This window comes from Amblyomma americanum, chromosome 7, assembly GCF_052857255.1.
Source record: "Amblyomma americanum isolate KBUSLIRL-KWMA chromosome 7, ASM5285725v1, whole genome shotgun sequence".
Lineage (NCBI taxonomy): Eukaryota > Metazoa > Arthropoda > Arachnida > Ixodida > Ixodidae > Amblyomma > Amblyomma americanum.
The window spans coordinates 3,990,167-4,007,245 of NC_135503.1; the positions used below are offsets into that span (position 1 = coordinate 3,990,167).

At 46.5% G+C, this 17,079-nt stretch overlaps 1 protein-coding gene and 1 pseudogene across 3 annotated transcripts in view; one reads left to right on the forward strand and one right to left on the reverse strand.

The window, feature by feature from the left end:
• Window positions 1-17,079, reverse strand: part of glu (structural maintenance of chromosomes 4-like protein gluon) — a 112,393-nt gene that overhangs the window by 63,904 nt on the left and 31,410 nt on the right. For all 3 annotated transcript variants that reach the window (XM_077630813.1, XM_077630811.1, XM_077630812.1), the window contains exons 9-10: window positions 9,882-10,032; window positions 7,436-7,549 (exon numbers count right to left, since the gene is read on the reverse strand). In XM_077630813.1, the coding sequence (XP_077486939.1) occupies window positions 7,436-7,549; window positions 9,882-10,032 (265 nt within the window). The remainder of the gene's footprint in view (window positions 1-7,435; window positions 7,550-9,881; window positions 10,033-17,079) is intronic.
• On the forward strand, window positions 10,059-16,290 carry LOC144096787 (uncharacterized; annotated as a pseudogene).

Sequence of the window (17,079 nt, forward strand, 5' to 3'; positions counted from 1 at the left end):
TGTCTACTTTGCGCTGCAGGACTCGGCCAAAACGTGGTTTGAGAACCACGAAGCTTCCTTTACCACCTGGGAGGCTTTTCGTCGAGAGCTGCTCGCGACATTTACTAGCAGCGAAAGAAAAGAGAAAGCTGAAATCGCCCTGCGCTCGAGATCACAGCAGCCGAACGAGGGCGTCACGATGTTCATCGGGGACATGACCCGACTGTTCAATCGGGCCGACCCGGCTATGCCCGAAGCCCAGAAGGTACGCCACTTATGCGTGGTGTTAAAGAGCAGCTGTTTGCCGGACTGGTCCGTGACCCGCCACGAACAGTGTCCGACTTCACCAAGGAGGCAATGGGTATCGAGCGCTCTTTACAGGAACGGGGCGCCCACTACGGACGTCAGACTATTGTAGCAGCCGCTTCCCAGTCCCAGTACACGCCTACGTCGCTGCCCGCCGAGGACCTTCGAGAGCTTGTGAGAAGCCTGGTGCGCGAGGAACTGGCGAAACTTCGCTTTGAAGCTCCACAGGTCAGCGTCGCTGCCGTTACGGACGTGGTCCGCGAAGAAATCCGACGAGTTGTGCAGCCACCCCCAGCTCCACACCCGGCGCCCTCCGTTATGACGTACAGCGAGGCGCTAAGACGTACAGCGAGGTGCTAAGACGTACAGCGAGGCGCTAAGAAGTCCCGGGCCAGCGATGCGAGCCTTTTCCCCCATCGCTCCTGTGCAATACCTGCAGGAGCCAATCGCAACAGCACCCTCCGTGCCGCAGGAGTTCAGGCCCCCCGTGAGCACAGCGCACGTTTGGCGTACGCCAAACAATCGGCCGCTCTGTTACCACTGCGGAGAGCCTGGCCACATCCTCCGCCACTGCCCCTACTGCAGGATGGGTTTAAGGGGGTTTTCACCTGACGCACCTCGACCACGCTACGGTGAAAGACCACGGTACATCGAACAGTACTTGGCTGAAAACGTGCAATCTTTGACCTCGCAGCGACGCCAGTCCCGATCGCCATCCCCAAGCGGAGGCAGTTCTCTTTGCCCGGCCGCCCGTCATCCTCTGGCCAGTTCAGAGGTACGTCCCCACGTCGGGAAAACTAAAGACGGCGTCCTCTGGCGGTAGGGCTGCCGCTACTGGACCGAGTCAAGAGCCTCCACCCGACGATTCGCCGCGACGCTCCGACCGACGACGACCTGACCCGACGACCTCGACGACGCACTGCGACCGACTGGCCTCCGCCGAAATTCCGGTATCCGCCGACAACCACGACGTTACCGCACTCGTGGATACCGGCGCCGATTTTTCGGTAATGAGCAGACGGTTAGCCACGGTCTTGAGGAAGGTTCTGAACCCTTGGTCTGGGCCGCAGATCCGGACAGCTGGTGGCCACGTGGTAACTCCGATCGGTGTATGCACTTCGCGAATCCAGATCCGCGGTGTTACTTTCCCTGGCTGCTTTGCTGTGTTACCCGAGTGCTCCAAAGACCTCATACTCGGTTTGGATTTCCTTCAAGAGTACGGTGCCGTTATCAGCCTCCAGGAGTTAATCGTGTCGTTTTCCACCCAAGGTCCTGTCGACGACGATACCGAGCCACGCAGGGCTAAGTTATGCAATTGCTACCACACCGAGTCGGTGTCTTCAAGAGAGGGGGAGCAATGCTACGCTACTAACTACTCTAGTGGCGCCATACAGCGGCTAAACTGCATTTCCTGGCAGTTGGCAAGCCTTGAGCCATCTCGGGGCTAGACGCTTCGTCTTCTTCATCTCTCGTGCGGCCTGCTGCCTTGCGCGTTCCAACGTCTTGCGCGTCTAATTAAAGCAAGTAAAACAGCCCTGCTTATGCCAACCGTTTCTCAGTGACAATATCAAGGCTTAACTGTAGTTGCAGAAAAAAAAAAATGCAGCAAGCCCTATTAGAAATTTGTGCCAAATCTTCGAAAACTATTCGAAAACTTTAAAACATTCGAATGGTTTCAAATAGCTTTCAACATGCAGAATTTCATTCGCCCATCGAATTGAATTATTCGAAAACTTCAAATATTCGCACAGCTCTACCTATGTTCCGTGACCATCCCCATATGCAGAAAGGTACACCTTTCTTTTTTTATAGAAGGCGATAGGAGGGACACTCACACAGTGGCCTCTGGTGCTATTAATTCTTAAAGGGAAGCTGAAACGGTTTTCAAATCGCATGATACGCTGCGGTTGGGAAGAAAGGACCTTGAAAATCATGTGTGTAAATTTTTTTGCGATTCTATCCGAAAACAGAGCTGCAATCGCTTCTTAAAAACCGGCCGCCGGCACGCCCTCGTCGCTTCCGGAAGCGCCGAATGGGGGGACGGCAGAGAGGGAGAACTGGCGGAAGTGACTCCAATCACAGAGAGTCGGCCGGTCATCCGGCTGCGCTTGCTTCGCCGCGGCCCGCGCTTTGGCGAGCCCCAGATCAACGTAATTTTCTGCCAGTGCCGTTTACTTCCTCTCATTCGGCCGTTCCGTGTAATGCTTGAAGCCTGTATATTAACCAGTTTTAGTATGGTACTCCTTTCGAACAGTGCTCAGCACACGGCTTGGTAGAATCCGTCGGTTGTTCTCCCCCAGCCTCTTCCGCATTAACCAGACAATCTGGTGGTACGCAGCACGCCGAAACTGCCTGCACAAAATATGCGCATCAATATTTCTCTTTTCGTCATATTATTTCTTACCAGTTTGTAAACTCTGCTTTTCCCAGCTGGTTCACATCCACGCTGAGCTAAGGCCACTTCCAGCACTGTCGTTAAGGCACACACTCTTGAACATTTTTTCAGCTCGTTACGCACTGTGTGCCTTTTTGCTTTTTCCTGATTGCTTGCACCTCATGGCAGCACAAGAAAATCTCTTAATCTTTCATCATTGCGCAGCACATGCAGCTGCACCTAACTGGACAAAAAATCCCATTATATAAGCCTAGTATTCTTGAGCAAAGCAAACATTTGCATTCATGAGCGCTTGCGGTCATGGCTGACGATCGACAATGGCACCAGAATACATACAAATTTGTCCTTGAGTCAGAGCGGCAAAGTGGTCGAGCAGCGGTACGAATATATCTGCCACAAGTAATTCTGCTTGTTATCTCGATATGCAACAACAGCAAGTATATCTCGCAGCACAGTAGTTTTGATGAGCAGCACTGCGAGCTTCAAAACACAGCCATAATTATGGTTAAAAACGTGTTCAGCATGCAAAAAAAGAAGGTTGAGGTTGAGGTGTTGAATGCTACAGGTGGGGTTAGCCTTGCTTTGTCTGCCGGCAATTGCTCCACCGCAGCGTCCCTTCGATATTAACAATGCCGCATCTACACCGCAAAAAAAAAACGCAGGAGGTTAAGTGCAGAAGTTTCATGGTTGAACAGTAGCCCAAACATGCGACAGAAGGAAAGCGCACACGGGAGCTTCCACCCGGTCGCCTCGTCTCTTCGCGCTGCAGTACAGCAGTGAACCCACTCCAACTCATCTAGTTAGGCATTATTTTGTAGTTCGAAAAGGCCTTCGGGGGTAATTAGGCAAGTAACTATAAATAAGTGTACAAAAATTGTTTGCCTCGCGCGACTGGTGTAAGCGTGCCGGTGATCTGATTTAGACCAAGTTTACAGGCATTACGAGCAGTTGGTGGCCAGGCTTTTATGCAGCAGCGGTACAAAAGAAGTTTCGGCGCAATTTACTTTTTTTTACTGCCACTTGCACCTACAGAAAACATATACACGCGCATGCAACTACGCAAAACATACGTATCAGTCGACATTTGGTTTTCGTGTTACCCTTGTAGGATGTGAAAGGCCTATACTGAATAAAAGAAATTTCCGGCATGCAGGCGCCGCCATGCGGTTGCTTCTCTATTACTTAGCTTCTTATCAGGTGGTGGCACCAGTTTTCTGTTTAGTCTGTAGTTCTTAACGATTTCGGAATATGTTTGCACGCGCTCGTCCAGGTTCTGACAGTCCGGCGGTTCTACGATTACCAGGAAGCAGAGAATATGGGAATGCGCCGACTACCCCGGAGTCGACGAAGATATTGATAGCAGAGAAAACTGGGAAGCCCTGCTGCGCAGCAAAGAACCCACTCGGCAGAAACAAGCCAATCCGCCTGGCTGCTTATGCCGCAAAGAGATAAAATCTCTTTGTTAACCTTTAGTCATGGAGGCTCCGGCCCCCCACCCTCCAGGCCTAAGTGCGGGGGGCGGTGAGTAGTAAGGGGTCTCCATTTCTGGTGGAAATAAAAGCTGTCATCCACCTATCCATCCAGTCGAGATTTCCAACACGTGAAAATGTCGCGACTTTCGCTGCCGGCGCACTGCGCGGCGTCGTTGGTTCCGCCGTTTTCTGAAGCTGCTGATGGCTCGAACATGCCTGGTGAATGTCCAAACTGTTCAACACTGCTTGAATTACCCATAATTTCCAAAATGCAGTCCTTAAAAGCCCGCTAAAGCAACGCGCGACGCAGCAACGCCGTCGGTGCCGGCCGGAGATCCCCGTGGATGACGTCACGACGGTCCCGACCAATCGCGGGCAAGAGCGGCGTTCGCTCGGCGCCCTGGGGCGATGGGGCGCGTTTACTTCCAAAAAAGAGCTTTTTGCGTTTATTTCCGCTCGTTTTGAATGAGATATTCTGATTCAGTGGACTAAAATCTACAAAATGACATAAAGAACTCATTTTTTTTCGAAAAGTGCTTCAGCTTCTCTTTAAGTAGCCATGTCCCCGCTATGGTTCGGTTGAAACAACTCAGTAAAGTGGCCATGGCAAAGATGGCTGGTTTGGGGTTCCCACTTGCACCCTTGTAAAATTGATCACCCAGTGATGGCATAACATTGGCTTAGAGCACGGGAATGTGCATCACAATAAAGCCCAGCTTGCACGGTGACCACAAACTCTCCAAATACTTAACGGAAATTCATGCTTGGCTCATTGGCTTATATCTGGTCTTGCTGGCTCATTTTTAGAAGGGCTTTTCGCAGTGCAACAGTATTACACAGAGCAGACAAGTCTCCATACATGTTGTGGTGTAGTGACGTCCTGCAATCTGCTAGTATCGTCCGGTTGCATTGCAAGAAATCCTTCCTTTTGAAAGGTCTTTCCCAAAGACTTATGACCTCCTTGTGCAACAGGTAGGCGTTATTGTGGAAAAAGACAAGAATGACGAAAAGACAAAATGTGAAGTGAATGAAGCATGAAGTGAAACTGAAACTAAAAACTGTGCTAATGTCCCATTTAATGCACTGCCGAAGGCTGCTGAAGGCAGACATCCAGTGGCTTCATGTTCAGGTGCCCGATGTGCCATCCAGCCCTTTAGTGGAGACCAGAGGTTCCGCCAAATAAAGGAGTGAATGGTGGAGTGCTGGTGGATGCTCAGGCATCAGCAGCCTCCCTCTCCCCTCAGCACACACGCATGCACACATCTTGCAAAAAAACAAACTCCAGGTACTTGCACATGAGGTAATGTAAAGGCTCCTCGATAACACTGACAGCATGATCCATGATGGACACGGAACGAAATAATAAGAAAACGGCGGAGTGAATCATGAAACAAAAAGCCATTGCGAGAAAAACTATGAGCAAAACAGACAGGATATAGGAGAGGAAAAAACAGACGAGCACAATCGTACAACAGCACTGAAAGAAAACTGAATCCCCCGGAGGAACTAAAAAGCGCAGGCGCAGAGCTTGCGCTCATCTTTTTTTATCTTTTCTGTCTTGTTTGTTTTGTGCAGTTTTCATTGAAGTGACCATTAGCAACTGGCCCAATAGTCTCCGCTATGCAAAAAATCACTCCTCCTAACTTCTGGGTTGATGACTGTAGTGATGAGCATGGGGCCTTTACATATCCCTAGGACACCAGCAGTACTCATGCTACAGTGGCCAGAGTTCTCATTCTGCCACTCACCATCATTATCCCCTCACCTCTTGTGCCCCAAGCATATTCACTCTCCGCCACCTGTCCAAATTAGTGAAGTGCGACCAAATTTCACCGAATTAACAGGAGTACATATGTTTGACGAGAACGGATGAGTCCAAACTATTCAGTTTTCCAAATTTACGAAGTCGAATCAACAAAGTGTTACTATACCAAACCTTCACAGCAGCATCAGTGAATTTAAGAAATTACCTGTGCCAAATTAAATTAGAATCTTGGCTTAACTGGTAATACAGTAGAACCCCTCGATAGTTAAGTAGCTCGGACCAGCAAAAATCTTTACTATACCAGGGTCTTCACTATTACTATATCAGGTTATTTACCTATATCAGTTGTTGGTGATGGAATGGCTCTGACTATGCTCTCTGGCTGTTTACTAAGCACAAAGTGTTGGTTTATAAAACAAACACTCAGAAATACCTCACATCCTGCTCTTACCATCCCTTTATGTGATAATTATTTATTATCAGTTATCACATGCTATCACGTTCTTGACATTGTTTATGTCTTGTGGAATTAATGCATTTACATGAATACAACGTGGCTACAAAAATAAAGCGAGCTTGATTTCATGTGAAAACGAAAATTTTTCATGAGCACGGCGTCGTCTTCTGCGGCCTCAGCATCATTTAAGAGGCAGTAAAGAAACGCGCGCTACACAGTCAGGTGTGGCAAAACCGCCTCTGCAGTGCTGCTGCGCTTCCGCTTCTTGCCGCCGGTTCGTGCTTCGCGCTGCCCGAACGCATGCCCCCTTTTCATCCCTTTTCTACTCCTCACTGCACTTTTGATGTCTTTCCTTTCTCAGCAACCCGCGCCGCCTTCTATGTTCAAAGCCAGCTTTATTTTTTCCGTGCGCGCCACACGCTTTGCCTCATGGCCGTCAAAAGGTTGGTTTCTCCTCATGGCACTCGTGCCTAGTGGTGAGGGCACCTCATTGGGCACATTCATTATCTGCCTTGTGATCCCAGACTTCGCACGTGCCGCGATGTCATCATTTCACGGAAAGTACATCGCCAAAGTTAGACAGACACTCTTTACTATAGCCGTTTCTTCAAACAAAAAATCTTTACTATAACTGGCAAAAAATGTAGTCGTCTATGGAAGGCGAAATGGGACCGGAGCTTCACATTACCATACCTGAATTTTTACTGTAGCCGAGTTTGCTATAGCAGGGCTCTACTGTATGCCATGCGCAATTCTGCCAACAGAAAGCCAAACCTTCCAGTTTCACTATAAACTCGCAGCCTATTTTTTGATCATTCATTGGTCCCTTAAGGAGTGCGAGTTGAAGCCCATTGAAATATGGACAAACTCTGATAGGATTTAGGCATCAGTTCAAATGATCTTCAATTTGATTAATGAGATTAGAATGACATTCCATAGTATGTTGCTGAAACATCCTTACATGCAAGCCAATGCAAACACAAAGGTAAAAAGTGGCAAAGTGAATCCACAAGCCAAATCCAAGTTGCCTGCAAGTGCGTTCTGTAGCTAATAAAGCCTACCTCATCAAGCTTCTCCTCAGCTTCGACCTTTTCCTTTTCCAGTTTATCTTTCTTGGCCTGGAGCTTTTCTATCTCCTTCTGAAACTTTTCTGGCTGGTTTCTCAATTCTTCAACCTGGAACAGAGGAGAAAATTCACTCAAGTAGAATAAGAGTAAAAGGTTCTCACATAAAGAAAGCAAACAGTGCAATATATAGAACAACAATACAAAGGAAATCTTATTCTAGCCAGCAGGTAGCAGCCTGCACCGTTGAAGTACATTCAAAATCTACATTTGACCACAGGAAAAAACATACAGGAGGAAAAACTACCCACAGGCATTATTAAGGCCAAGGAGCCAAAACGTTACACGAAAAGAGGAACTAACAAAGGTATGTGAAAGAAAAGGGCACCAGTATAAAAGTCTCTTCCTTGGTCGCAGAAACACGATATGTGTTTGTAATGGCTTTATGTGCACAATGGAACAGTAGTTTTAGGCAATTTTACATTCATTTCTAAAGATATTTTTGGTTCAACAACAGTAATGCTGAAATATAGTTTTCAATTTTCTTCCATGTATCCCTGTATACAATGGCATATAATATATAATTTAATATATATTTCAGCCTAGAATACGGGCATCAGTTCAATCAGCTGAGGACCGTGGAAGGGCAGTGCTCAGGCTTTTGCAAAACTGGCGCCTGCTGTTACTTTCGTCGTTTCCCTGTACAGTAGTTTTAATAGCGTATGCATGTTTATGTGCGCTAAATGTGAGCATTCTGCGGGATGTTACGCTGCAGTACGCATCAGTACCTTTAGTTCAACTGCTCAACATAGACAAACGCAGAAAAAAAAATTATAACTCCAGTCTGTGGCATCATCTTGTTTTGATAAAAATGAGCCATTTTAGTGCGTAAGCAGCAATCCGATGGGTACCAACCCCGAGCAAAATCGTCAGTTGTTTGTTTCATTGCCTGTTCGCTTAGCGCAAGCACTCCATCCCGCGGCACTGACAGCTCTTCATCATTTCCTACGTGGCACTAATCTGGTGGTTCTGGCCCGAGCAGAATCCCCTCTTGCATGTCTACAGCAGGCCTAGCGCGAGCGCTCTGTCCTGCGGCACTGCCCGCTCATTGTCGTCTTCTATGTAGCAAAACTCCGCGCTATCACAGATTCAAATGTAGTAAATATTCCGTGGTTTTTTAGTCAAACTGACATCTCCCACTAGGCCTAAAACCTGCCAAATCGTCAAATGAAATAAACAATAGGGCAAATTTATTGCCGATGATTTTTTTTATAGGAGAGATTAGATGAAGAAAAAAAAACAAAAAAAAGCTTTGTGCACCATTTCTAGCCACTGGCCCTGTTCAAAAAGGTAGTAGTAGCAATGATGAATTCACCGCGAAGCAAAGGACCCTCACTGCTTCAAAGCGCGTCACCATGCTGGTACGGACTTTGCCCTCGCCATCGCAGCTTCTGATCTCCGCTGTGTAGTAGCTCAGTGCTCTTAATAGATAACTACCACTATTACACTAATGTTGACTGAGTGGTTCCTTATAGTTTCTAGAAAGCATTTTGTTCCCACTTCAACTCACGGCATGCCACAGTCTTTGTAGGGATGCGTCAGATCAGAGTGAGTAGATGAAAAGCAGACTTTAAGGTGCACAGGGACACTTTTACTAACTCTGCACTCTCCCGATTGGTTGATAAGGCCTGTAACCTACACAATGCTGAAGGTTAGTGTTAAAGTGGAGTAGTAAGTATTCAGCAAATTAAACTGGTAGCCATTAGTTTGTAAGCAAGAGAAACTAAAAAGGTGAAATTTCAATTAAATTTCCCCTAGACCACGCTAAGACTGTTTTCAGCAAGTTCTGGATGCGATCTACAAGCATACTTTGCCATGCGCTATAGTCGGATACAACTCACGAATGAAGTGGCTGATGCCCCTCAAAGGAGATACTCCAGCCAATGGCGTCGGCCATTTCCAGGACACTACGGTTAATCCGACTAAGCCGTGGTTATTCTCCATTCACCTGCCACTCCCAGCGATTTCACGCCAGCAGGTCCAAAGAGGATTGGCCAAGGGGGAGGGGCATTTGCCACTTCGTTCTGGAGTAGCACCAGACTATGGTACATGATGTTTGCGATGACAGTATCCCTTAAACCATTTTTGTAACAACAGTAAAAAAACATGAAAAAGAAATGAAATTTGCTAGAAGCCTAATTTTTGGTTGGGACTTATCAATGCTTTCAGGCACCAATTTTCATTTTAAAAAGTCATTTTTTATTAATTACAAACTTACACTTCCTTGGGCCAGTTGCTCTCATCAACCGCTAGGTGTGCTAGAAAACTGGGGTCTGTCCTCTCTTATTCGTTCTTTCTTTACGCAGCCTCCGGAAGGTGAGGTGGGCTAGCACCCTCACAAGTGCAGCAACCATGTGCAAGGGGTCTACAGAAGAGAGCGCACCTTCTGCCTGTACGTCTCCAGTGCGTTCTCCAGCTGCTTGCCCGTGTGCTTGATGTGCTTGATGCGCTCCCTGCATTCCAGGTCTCGTCGCTCCAGCTCCTTGTACTCCTGCCTCCGGGCCTCTTCCTCCTTCTCTTTCTTCTCACACTCTCTGGTTGGGGAGAAGACAGCACAGACATGGGGGACCAACAAACAGTGCTCAACTTCCACAAGGTGAATGCTTACCTGCACACAAGTACAAACATTAAAAGAGAGGAATCCCCATCTTCGAGTTACCATGGATTATAAAACCGCCATTTTTGTGACACAGGAGGCTCATTATTGCACAAGTTGCCTTTTTGCTGCCCCATGAAGACCTCCTGCTTTTGCTTCTGGGCACCTTTATGAGAATGTGCTGATGAGAAAAACTGGCTGCTCAGTCCTCGTTTCACCGAGCTGGCATGTTCATTTAAATCTTCCACCGACCGTATCTGCCTATTTGCCCTACATAGCACAGTCCATAAAAGAAAATGTTTGTAAACAACTTTCCCGCATGCTGTGTGAAGCCAGGCATTTTCCTACCACAGGACTGGCTTTTGCTGATTGCATTGATCACTGACTAGCCAACTTGTTGATGGTGCTGGAGATGAGCCTGAAAAATATTAAGAGTGTGCCAGCACTAGATGCCTTGCATAAAAAAGCCGCCTCGTCTGTGGATGAAGCCTCCACAGTTGGCAGGTGGGGGTTGGTGGCAAAATGGGGAGATAAATACCCCTTCCCTTTTCATGCACTAGGTGGGTCACTAGTGAAAAAGCCGTTATGTGTCCCAGTGAAGCCTGGCAGTGTCCTGGTGAAGGAGGAAAACCGGTTTCGCAGCAGCTGCAGCTAAGTGGAATGGAAAGTGGCAAGCCTGCTGCAGCCTAGTGGAAAGGCTGTCACACCAGCTGCTGCTTACATTGTCTGTAAACTAAAAATCAGAAAAATGAACATCATCTTTCTGCACAAACCTGTTGTTAATATCTATGAAGTCAAGTGCTGGTGCTGCGAAAACACCACCGCTACCGAGCAAGGCTGGTGCTTGATGAAAACGCCACCTTTGAACGCCATGCTCGCTGTGCATTGAGATGTTTCGAGAGAAGTTAAAAAATACGTCCTCATATGGCTGACAAAAAATAACAGTCTAACTAAGTACAGTTCTTTTGCAATATACCGAATGAAGGTTGCTTGTCCAGAAGCGGCTTGGATAATGCAGATTGGGCTATTTCCACCATTGTTTATACTGAATGATTTGTACAGGCGTGGTAGGAAAACAGTTGATAAGACACCTCATGTACAGAGAGAACGACAATGATGACATTCTAGACAGCTTGAACAGTGGATGGTCATGCCACCCTCTAAATGAAGGAATTCGTGAAGCAGTATCTCCCGTATCTGACAACACCCATATTGGATATCCAGCTTCATGCAGGCTGCTGATCTGGCACTTAAAGCTGGACTGCACCATGCAGCATCCAAATTTGGTGGATGCTGAATGCATGCAGGCATTCACAGTTCTCTTTGAAACTACAGAGTTGGCAAAGGAATGAATAAAAGAACAGCTATTTAGCTCCGACAAATGCGCGCTTCCAAAACTGATAGTGGAGGTACACTGAAGAGAGATACTAATGAAAACAAGAAGCTACGCTACCAAACTGACAACCCCTCAAGAACACAACTAGCATTTTTCCCACACAAGAAGGCACCTGTATCACTGAGAAAATGAAATGGATTCTATGATTTCGCACCCCGTTTGCACCTACATGCAACACTACAGCATTATCAAGAAACATAACCTGCCAAAATCATGGACTGCTGATGAGACAGCCCTTTGTTAGAACATTCTTCAACACATCATATGAAAGAATGTTCTGCATGGCTTGCACTTTTGAAGGTGCTGTGCACAATGACTTGATTCAGGCCAAATGGGCAGCATGTGAAGTGAGCAATGCTTCGCTTTCTCATATCTGAGCAGCACACTCACCATACTGCTGTCCTCTTATTTGGACAGCTGCGTGTGAAACCAAACATGACCAATGGCGGATTCACTAGACCGGGTACAGTTACTGCAAGTCTCAAGGGACACCACTACATGTCTTTTGCTTCTTAGTTGATAAAAGCACAATCTTTCCATTCTTGGGACACTAATCTGTCAATCTTGGTGAACCACAGTGTCCCTGCAAAAACCTTATACTATTACAACTAGGGCGTCTCCTAAGTCAGCTATAATTTTGTTAGTTCAGAGTTAAATGCACAGAAATCATGTCAGTCTGAAGACATCCTTTACTGTGGTCAATCCTCTAACGCAAATATTTGCAAGCCTCCCCTTGCTGTGTCACTAGGAGCTCATAATAATGATAACAATAAAGAATAATACAGCATAATTTTGATGACGCAAATCTCACAAGGTAGACAAAAATATTTGTACCATCCGAAATTTTCTTTCATGCAAAATGAACAAAATAGGAAATGCATTCACGCAGATATGCTTACGGCTGACAGGATTTATTTACGTTCCGTGCAGCCGCAGCTCAATATGCTTAGCGTGTAGAGCACGACTGGCGATCGTGACGCTGGCGATGTATGGGCAGCGCTTAGTGCTCGAGGGTGCGGTCACGGCTTTTGAGTGTTTTGAACATCCAAAATTCTGCACATTATACACAATGCACTTCACGCTGGGAATTTTATCCCAAAATTTATATCAGTCATATTTCATCATCATCATCAGCCTGATTACACCCACTGCAGGGCAAAGGCCTCTCCCATGTCTCGCCAATTAAAGGGGGACACGGCTCTTTCGGGCTGAAAATTCGCGAAAAAAATTGGTTTTTCAATTTTGTCATATTCGGATTCACGAGGTCATTCTACACCTGACATCGAATTTTTAGAAAGATAGCCAGTATTTGCTTAGCAGTGGTGCTCCATCTGCGCCACTTGCGCCATTCTGATACATTTACATTTTCCTGCGCCATTCTCCTCCAAAAATGGCAAATTGATCAATATTGTGCCCTAGCTGTGCCAAAAAGACGACACGGTCGTGGGAAAGCAGCTATTTTTGGAACCTTTAAGCTTTCAGTTGGCAACCTACTAAAACGTTTCCGCAGTTGGCAACGCAGTGCACTGGTGGTCCGTGGTAGAATTTAGCAGCTACTACCTGTTCATTCGCGCAACTAGAGCTCACTCTTAACGCAAACGAACACGTGAAACGGGGCAGCGGTGCAAGTGCGACCTTCAGCATCAGAATTCCCCGCTTCTGCTATTGTGACCGCGGACGTCGTTTATGTGACATCGTTCGTTTATCAGCTCTTCGTAGGATCACTGATAATGAACAAGCATAAGTAATTTTCTGCACTTGTGGGATAAAAGTGGCGTGTGTGCGCAGGTGTGGTTTATCATTCTTTGTTTGGGCAGTTTGTTAGCACTCTTTGGAGTTTTATTAATGTGAAGCTTCATTAACGTTAGCACTCTTTGGAGTTTGAAGTGAAATACATTTACGCCATTTAAGCTGTTCAGGTTAGAGTTGTGTAATCATACAGTAAGAAATTGCAGTGCGAGAATCGGATTGTAGTTTTGACAGCGCGGCGTAGTTTCAACAGGTTGGAAATTCTCCGGCGATTCGCGCTGCAGGTTCTCGCGTTCGCTCAAACGCTTGCATGTGAAACAGGTTTTACGCGGACATATTGAGCTTTCAGAATACGCATTTTGCCACCACCGAATGTCTTTACATGCACAATCAGACGAGTATAGTGGGAACCTTGATTAACGACCAAGGGAATGGCCTTGGGCACGTTCACATTTGCGCGCTTTCGCCGCTCAGGGGTTAACCATTCGCGTTTTCGAAGTTTGCACTTTAACATGCGCTTGCATATTCGTGGCTATCGAAAGAGGAAGCTAATGTGTCCGTTAGCAAGACTCCACGCAGATGCTCCGATTTTTTTTTCTTCAGGAGATTTACTTCGGGCTAATGTTTCTTGATGGGAACATGTGTTCAGTGTGGAATTATTTATTTTCTTCATTGAAACGTGTTATCCTGTTTGTAATGCAAATTTAATGTTTTTTCATTTCTAGGGCAAAGCACAAAATTTAATGAATCCATCCTCAATGAAGTGGACTCCAACAATGATGTCATTAATGTGCGGTGCAAAAGGGAACTAAAGAAACGGATGCCATTTGTGTGCTCTGCAATACAGTCATTTCATATGCTATGCATATAATTGTAGCCATCAAAAGCTATGCAACGCTGAAAAGACACATTAAATTTGCTGCAAAGCACAGGGACAAAGATGGAAACCTGCAGCCACTGAAGCTAGTGCAAACTACGTTGGTCTTCTCACATGGGACAGCTGGCATATCTGTCCAAGATCAAGTTATGAAAGCAGAAGCCATTTTTGCTATGTCCGTCGTCTGCAATTCTGTACCTTTTCCTGGGGAGACACAGCAACAGAAATGTACCAGTCCATGTTTCCAGATAGTCAGGTTGCAAAGGGGTTCAGCTGTGGCAGGACCAAGTTGTCCCCCATTGTTTCTGATGGGCTTGGTCCTTACTTCAAATCTCAAGTAATAAGTGAACTGTGCCACCCAAATGTCTACTTCTCAATAATGGCTGATGAAACCCCGAAACCTGAGCAAAGGGTGCAGCAGCTGGATGTACTTGTAAGATACTTTTCTAAAAAGCAGCAACAAGTGGTTGTTGACCACCTCCAATCATTTCATCTTGGACGTGGGACTGCAGAGAAAATTGTTGAATGCATTGAAGATGCTTTGACAGAGCTTCCGAAGCAAGGGCTTATTTGCTTCTTTAGCGACGGCCCTAAAGTCATGAAAAGCGTCAGAAACAAACTTGACAAGTACACAACGTCAGGCCTGGTGGACGTTGGCCACTGCAATTTGCACAAAGTGCATAACGCTTTTCAAAGGGGCTGGAGGCATTTGGTACAGACGTCAAGGAGCTTGTGCGAAGCATCTACTACTACATTAAGGGCACTGTCCACAGCAAAAGCATTAAGGAATGCCAAGATGTGCTAGGAATTTCTTCCCATGTGTTTCTTAGGCACGTCTCAAATCGCTGGTTGACGCTTCAAGATTCTCTTTGTCGCATACAGGATCAATTTCAAGCACTCCAGACATACTTCCGCAAGGATTATTTACCTGGACGGCGCTTGGAACCTCAAAACCTGCACGACAAGCTTTCTTCGGCATTTGCAGACAAATCCCTGTATGCAAAGGTGCTGTTTTTAAAGAACTGTGCAGACCTTTTCTTGTGTTTCCAGAAGTTATTTCAAAGTGAAGAACCACTTCTGCACGTGCTTCACTTGGAGATGATGTCATTAGTGAAGCGAATCCTCAGTCAGTTTTTGCGAAGTGAAGCCTACATCAACAAAAGTGCAGATGACTTGAAAAGTCTCAATGTGGAGGACCCCGCGCTGTGGAAAATGAAACCCAAAGTTGGTGTGGACACCGAGCAAGCTATAGTGGTGTGGGATGCAAGTCAAAGAAAGCGATTGCGTCTTGGTGCATGGGCATTCTACATGGCTTGCTCGAAGGACCTAATGCAGAAATTGCCCCTGAACAAAGCTCTTCAAAGTGCAAGTATTCTTGGACTTGAGCTTGGCAGGGTAAATGCCGAAGTGCGTTCTTTACGAATGCTCGCCTGCGAACTTCCACAAGTCATCCAAAGTACTCGTGTCTGGATTAGTAGATGAGTGGCATATGCTCAAATGTGACTTGGCTAACGATATTCACCTAGCAGAAGGTCGTATAGATGATTGGTGGGCAAAGCTGTTTCAACAAAAGAGTGCGGCTGGTGAAATTAAGTATCCATTTCTTTCAAAGCTGGTAAAAGCGTTGTTATCTCTACCCCATGGCAATGCTGACTGTGAGCGTGGCTTCAGTCAAAACAAACCAATGCTTGAAAGTCGAGCTTCACCATCCATCGAGAGCATCAATGGCTTACGACATGTGAAGACATATTTAAGAAGATATGGCAGCGATGCCATGAAGGTGCCTTTGTCAGCACAGCTTCTTCAAAGCGTAAAAAGAGCACGAGCCAGGTACGCAGAAAGAATTCAGAGCCGAGCAGCAAACCTAAAAAGAAAGACACTGAGAATTCAGCAGGTGACGGAGATCACTGACGTGAAACGGTCATGGAAATTGAAGAAAAGGTTGCATCGTGTCGATCAACCCTGAAGAGGGCCGAAGAAGTCATCTCTTCTGGGTTGAAGAAGAAAAGCTTGGAGCAGGTGTAGCGTGGTCAAGCTTTCTTGGAACAAAGAAATTGCAGCCTTGCTGATTCACTTCTCGAGCTCGATGAGTTCGTAAACAGTTCCAAGAAGCGTTAATACAGTGCCGACATAAAAAAATGGTTATAGTAAACATGTTCTTTGGACTCTAGTACACTTGACTGAACACGCCTGCAGGACAGTGCCAGCAATAATAAAATGTTTTTGTCACTGTTTTTTGTGAATAACTTGGTTTTTTTCTTAGCTACACATGGCTGAACCTGATCTCGTTAATAACAACCGCTTCTGGGTGACTCCTTTATTCCGTTCGTGCTACTTCGGGGTTGCTCTAGAATTATTGTTCTGATACAAAGGTGCTCCAGAATGGCTATTTGTCTGCTCCAAAAATTGCTCCAAAACATGAAATGGCTGCACCACCACTGGCTTAGTAATAGCCATTTAAATTCCCGAAAGCGCACGATTTGCCTTTTAAATTGAGGTCAAATTATGTCTCGCCATTGCTCGGTACCTCCGCGCTCCCCCAACACCGTTTTGGTCTTGTTCGAAAGCTCGCGCCTCCAGCTTTTTTTTTAAATCGGTAAGCAACGCTGGGATTTTTCCGTTCATGGACAAAATGACAGCAAAGAAAACGTGCGCGCCGCGTTGTCATTGGTTAGAAAAGCCATGTGATCAAAATGGCGCTCTGTGATTGGGTAGGCCTCGGGTTAGGCTTGTCTGCTCCAGAAGCGCAGCGCCATTTTGAGTCTGCCGCGCGGTGCGTGTGGATGGAGTATCACTCGTTTCATCGGTTCGGCGCCCGGAAACGGCGAAAATGCAAAAGGCACAAGGAGCCTGGACTATCGCAGCCTCCGCGGAGCGAAGGTCAAAGTGCGGATGGCGCGCTGCCAACCGCACCGTCAACGACGACGCATCGCTAGTGCTGTTACCGGCTCCGCTCCTGAGCA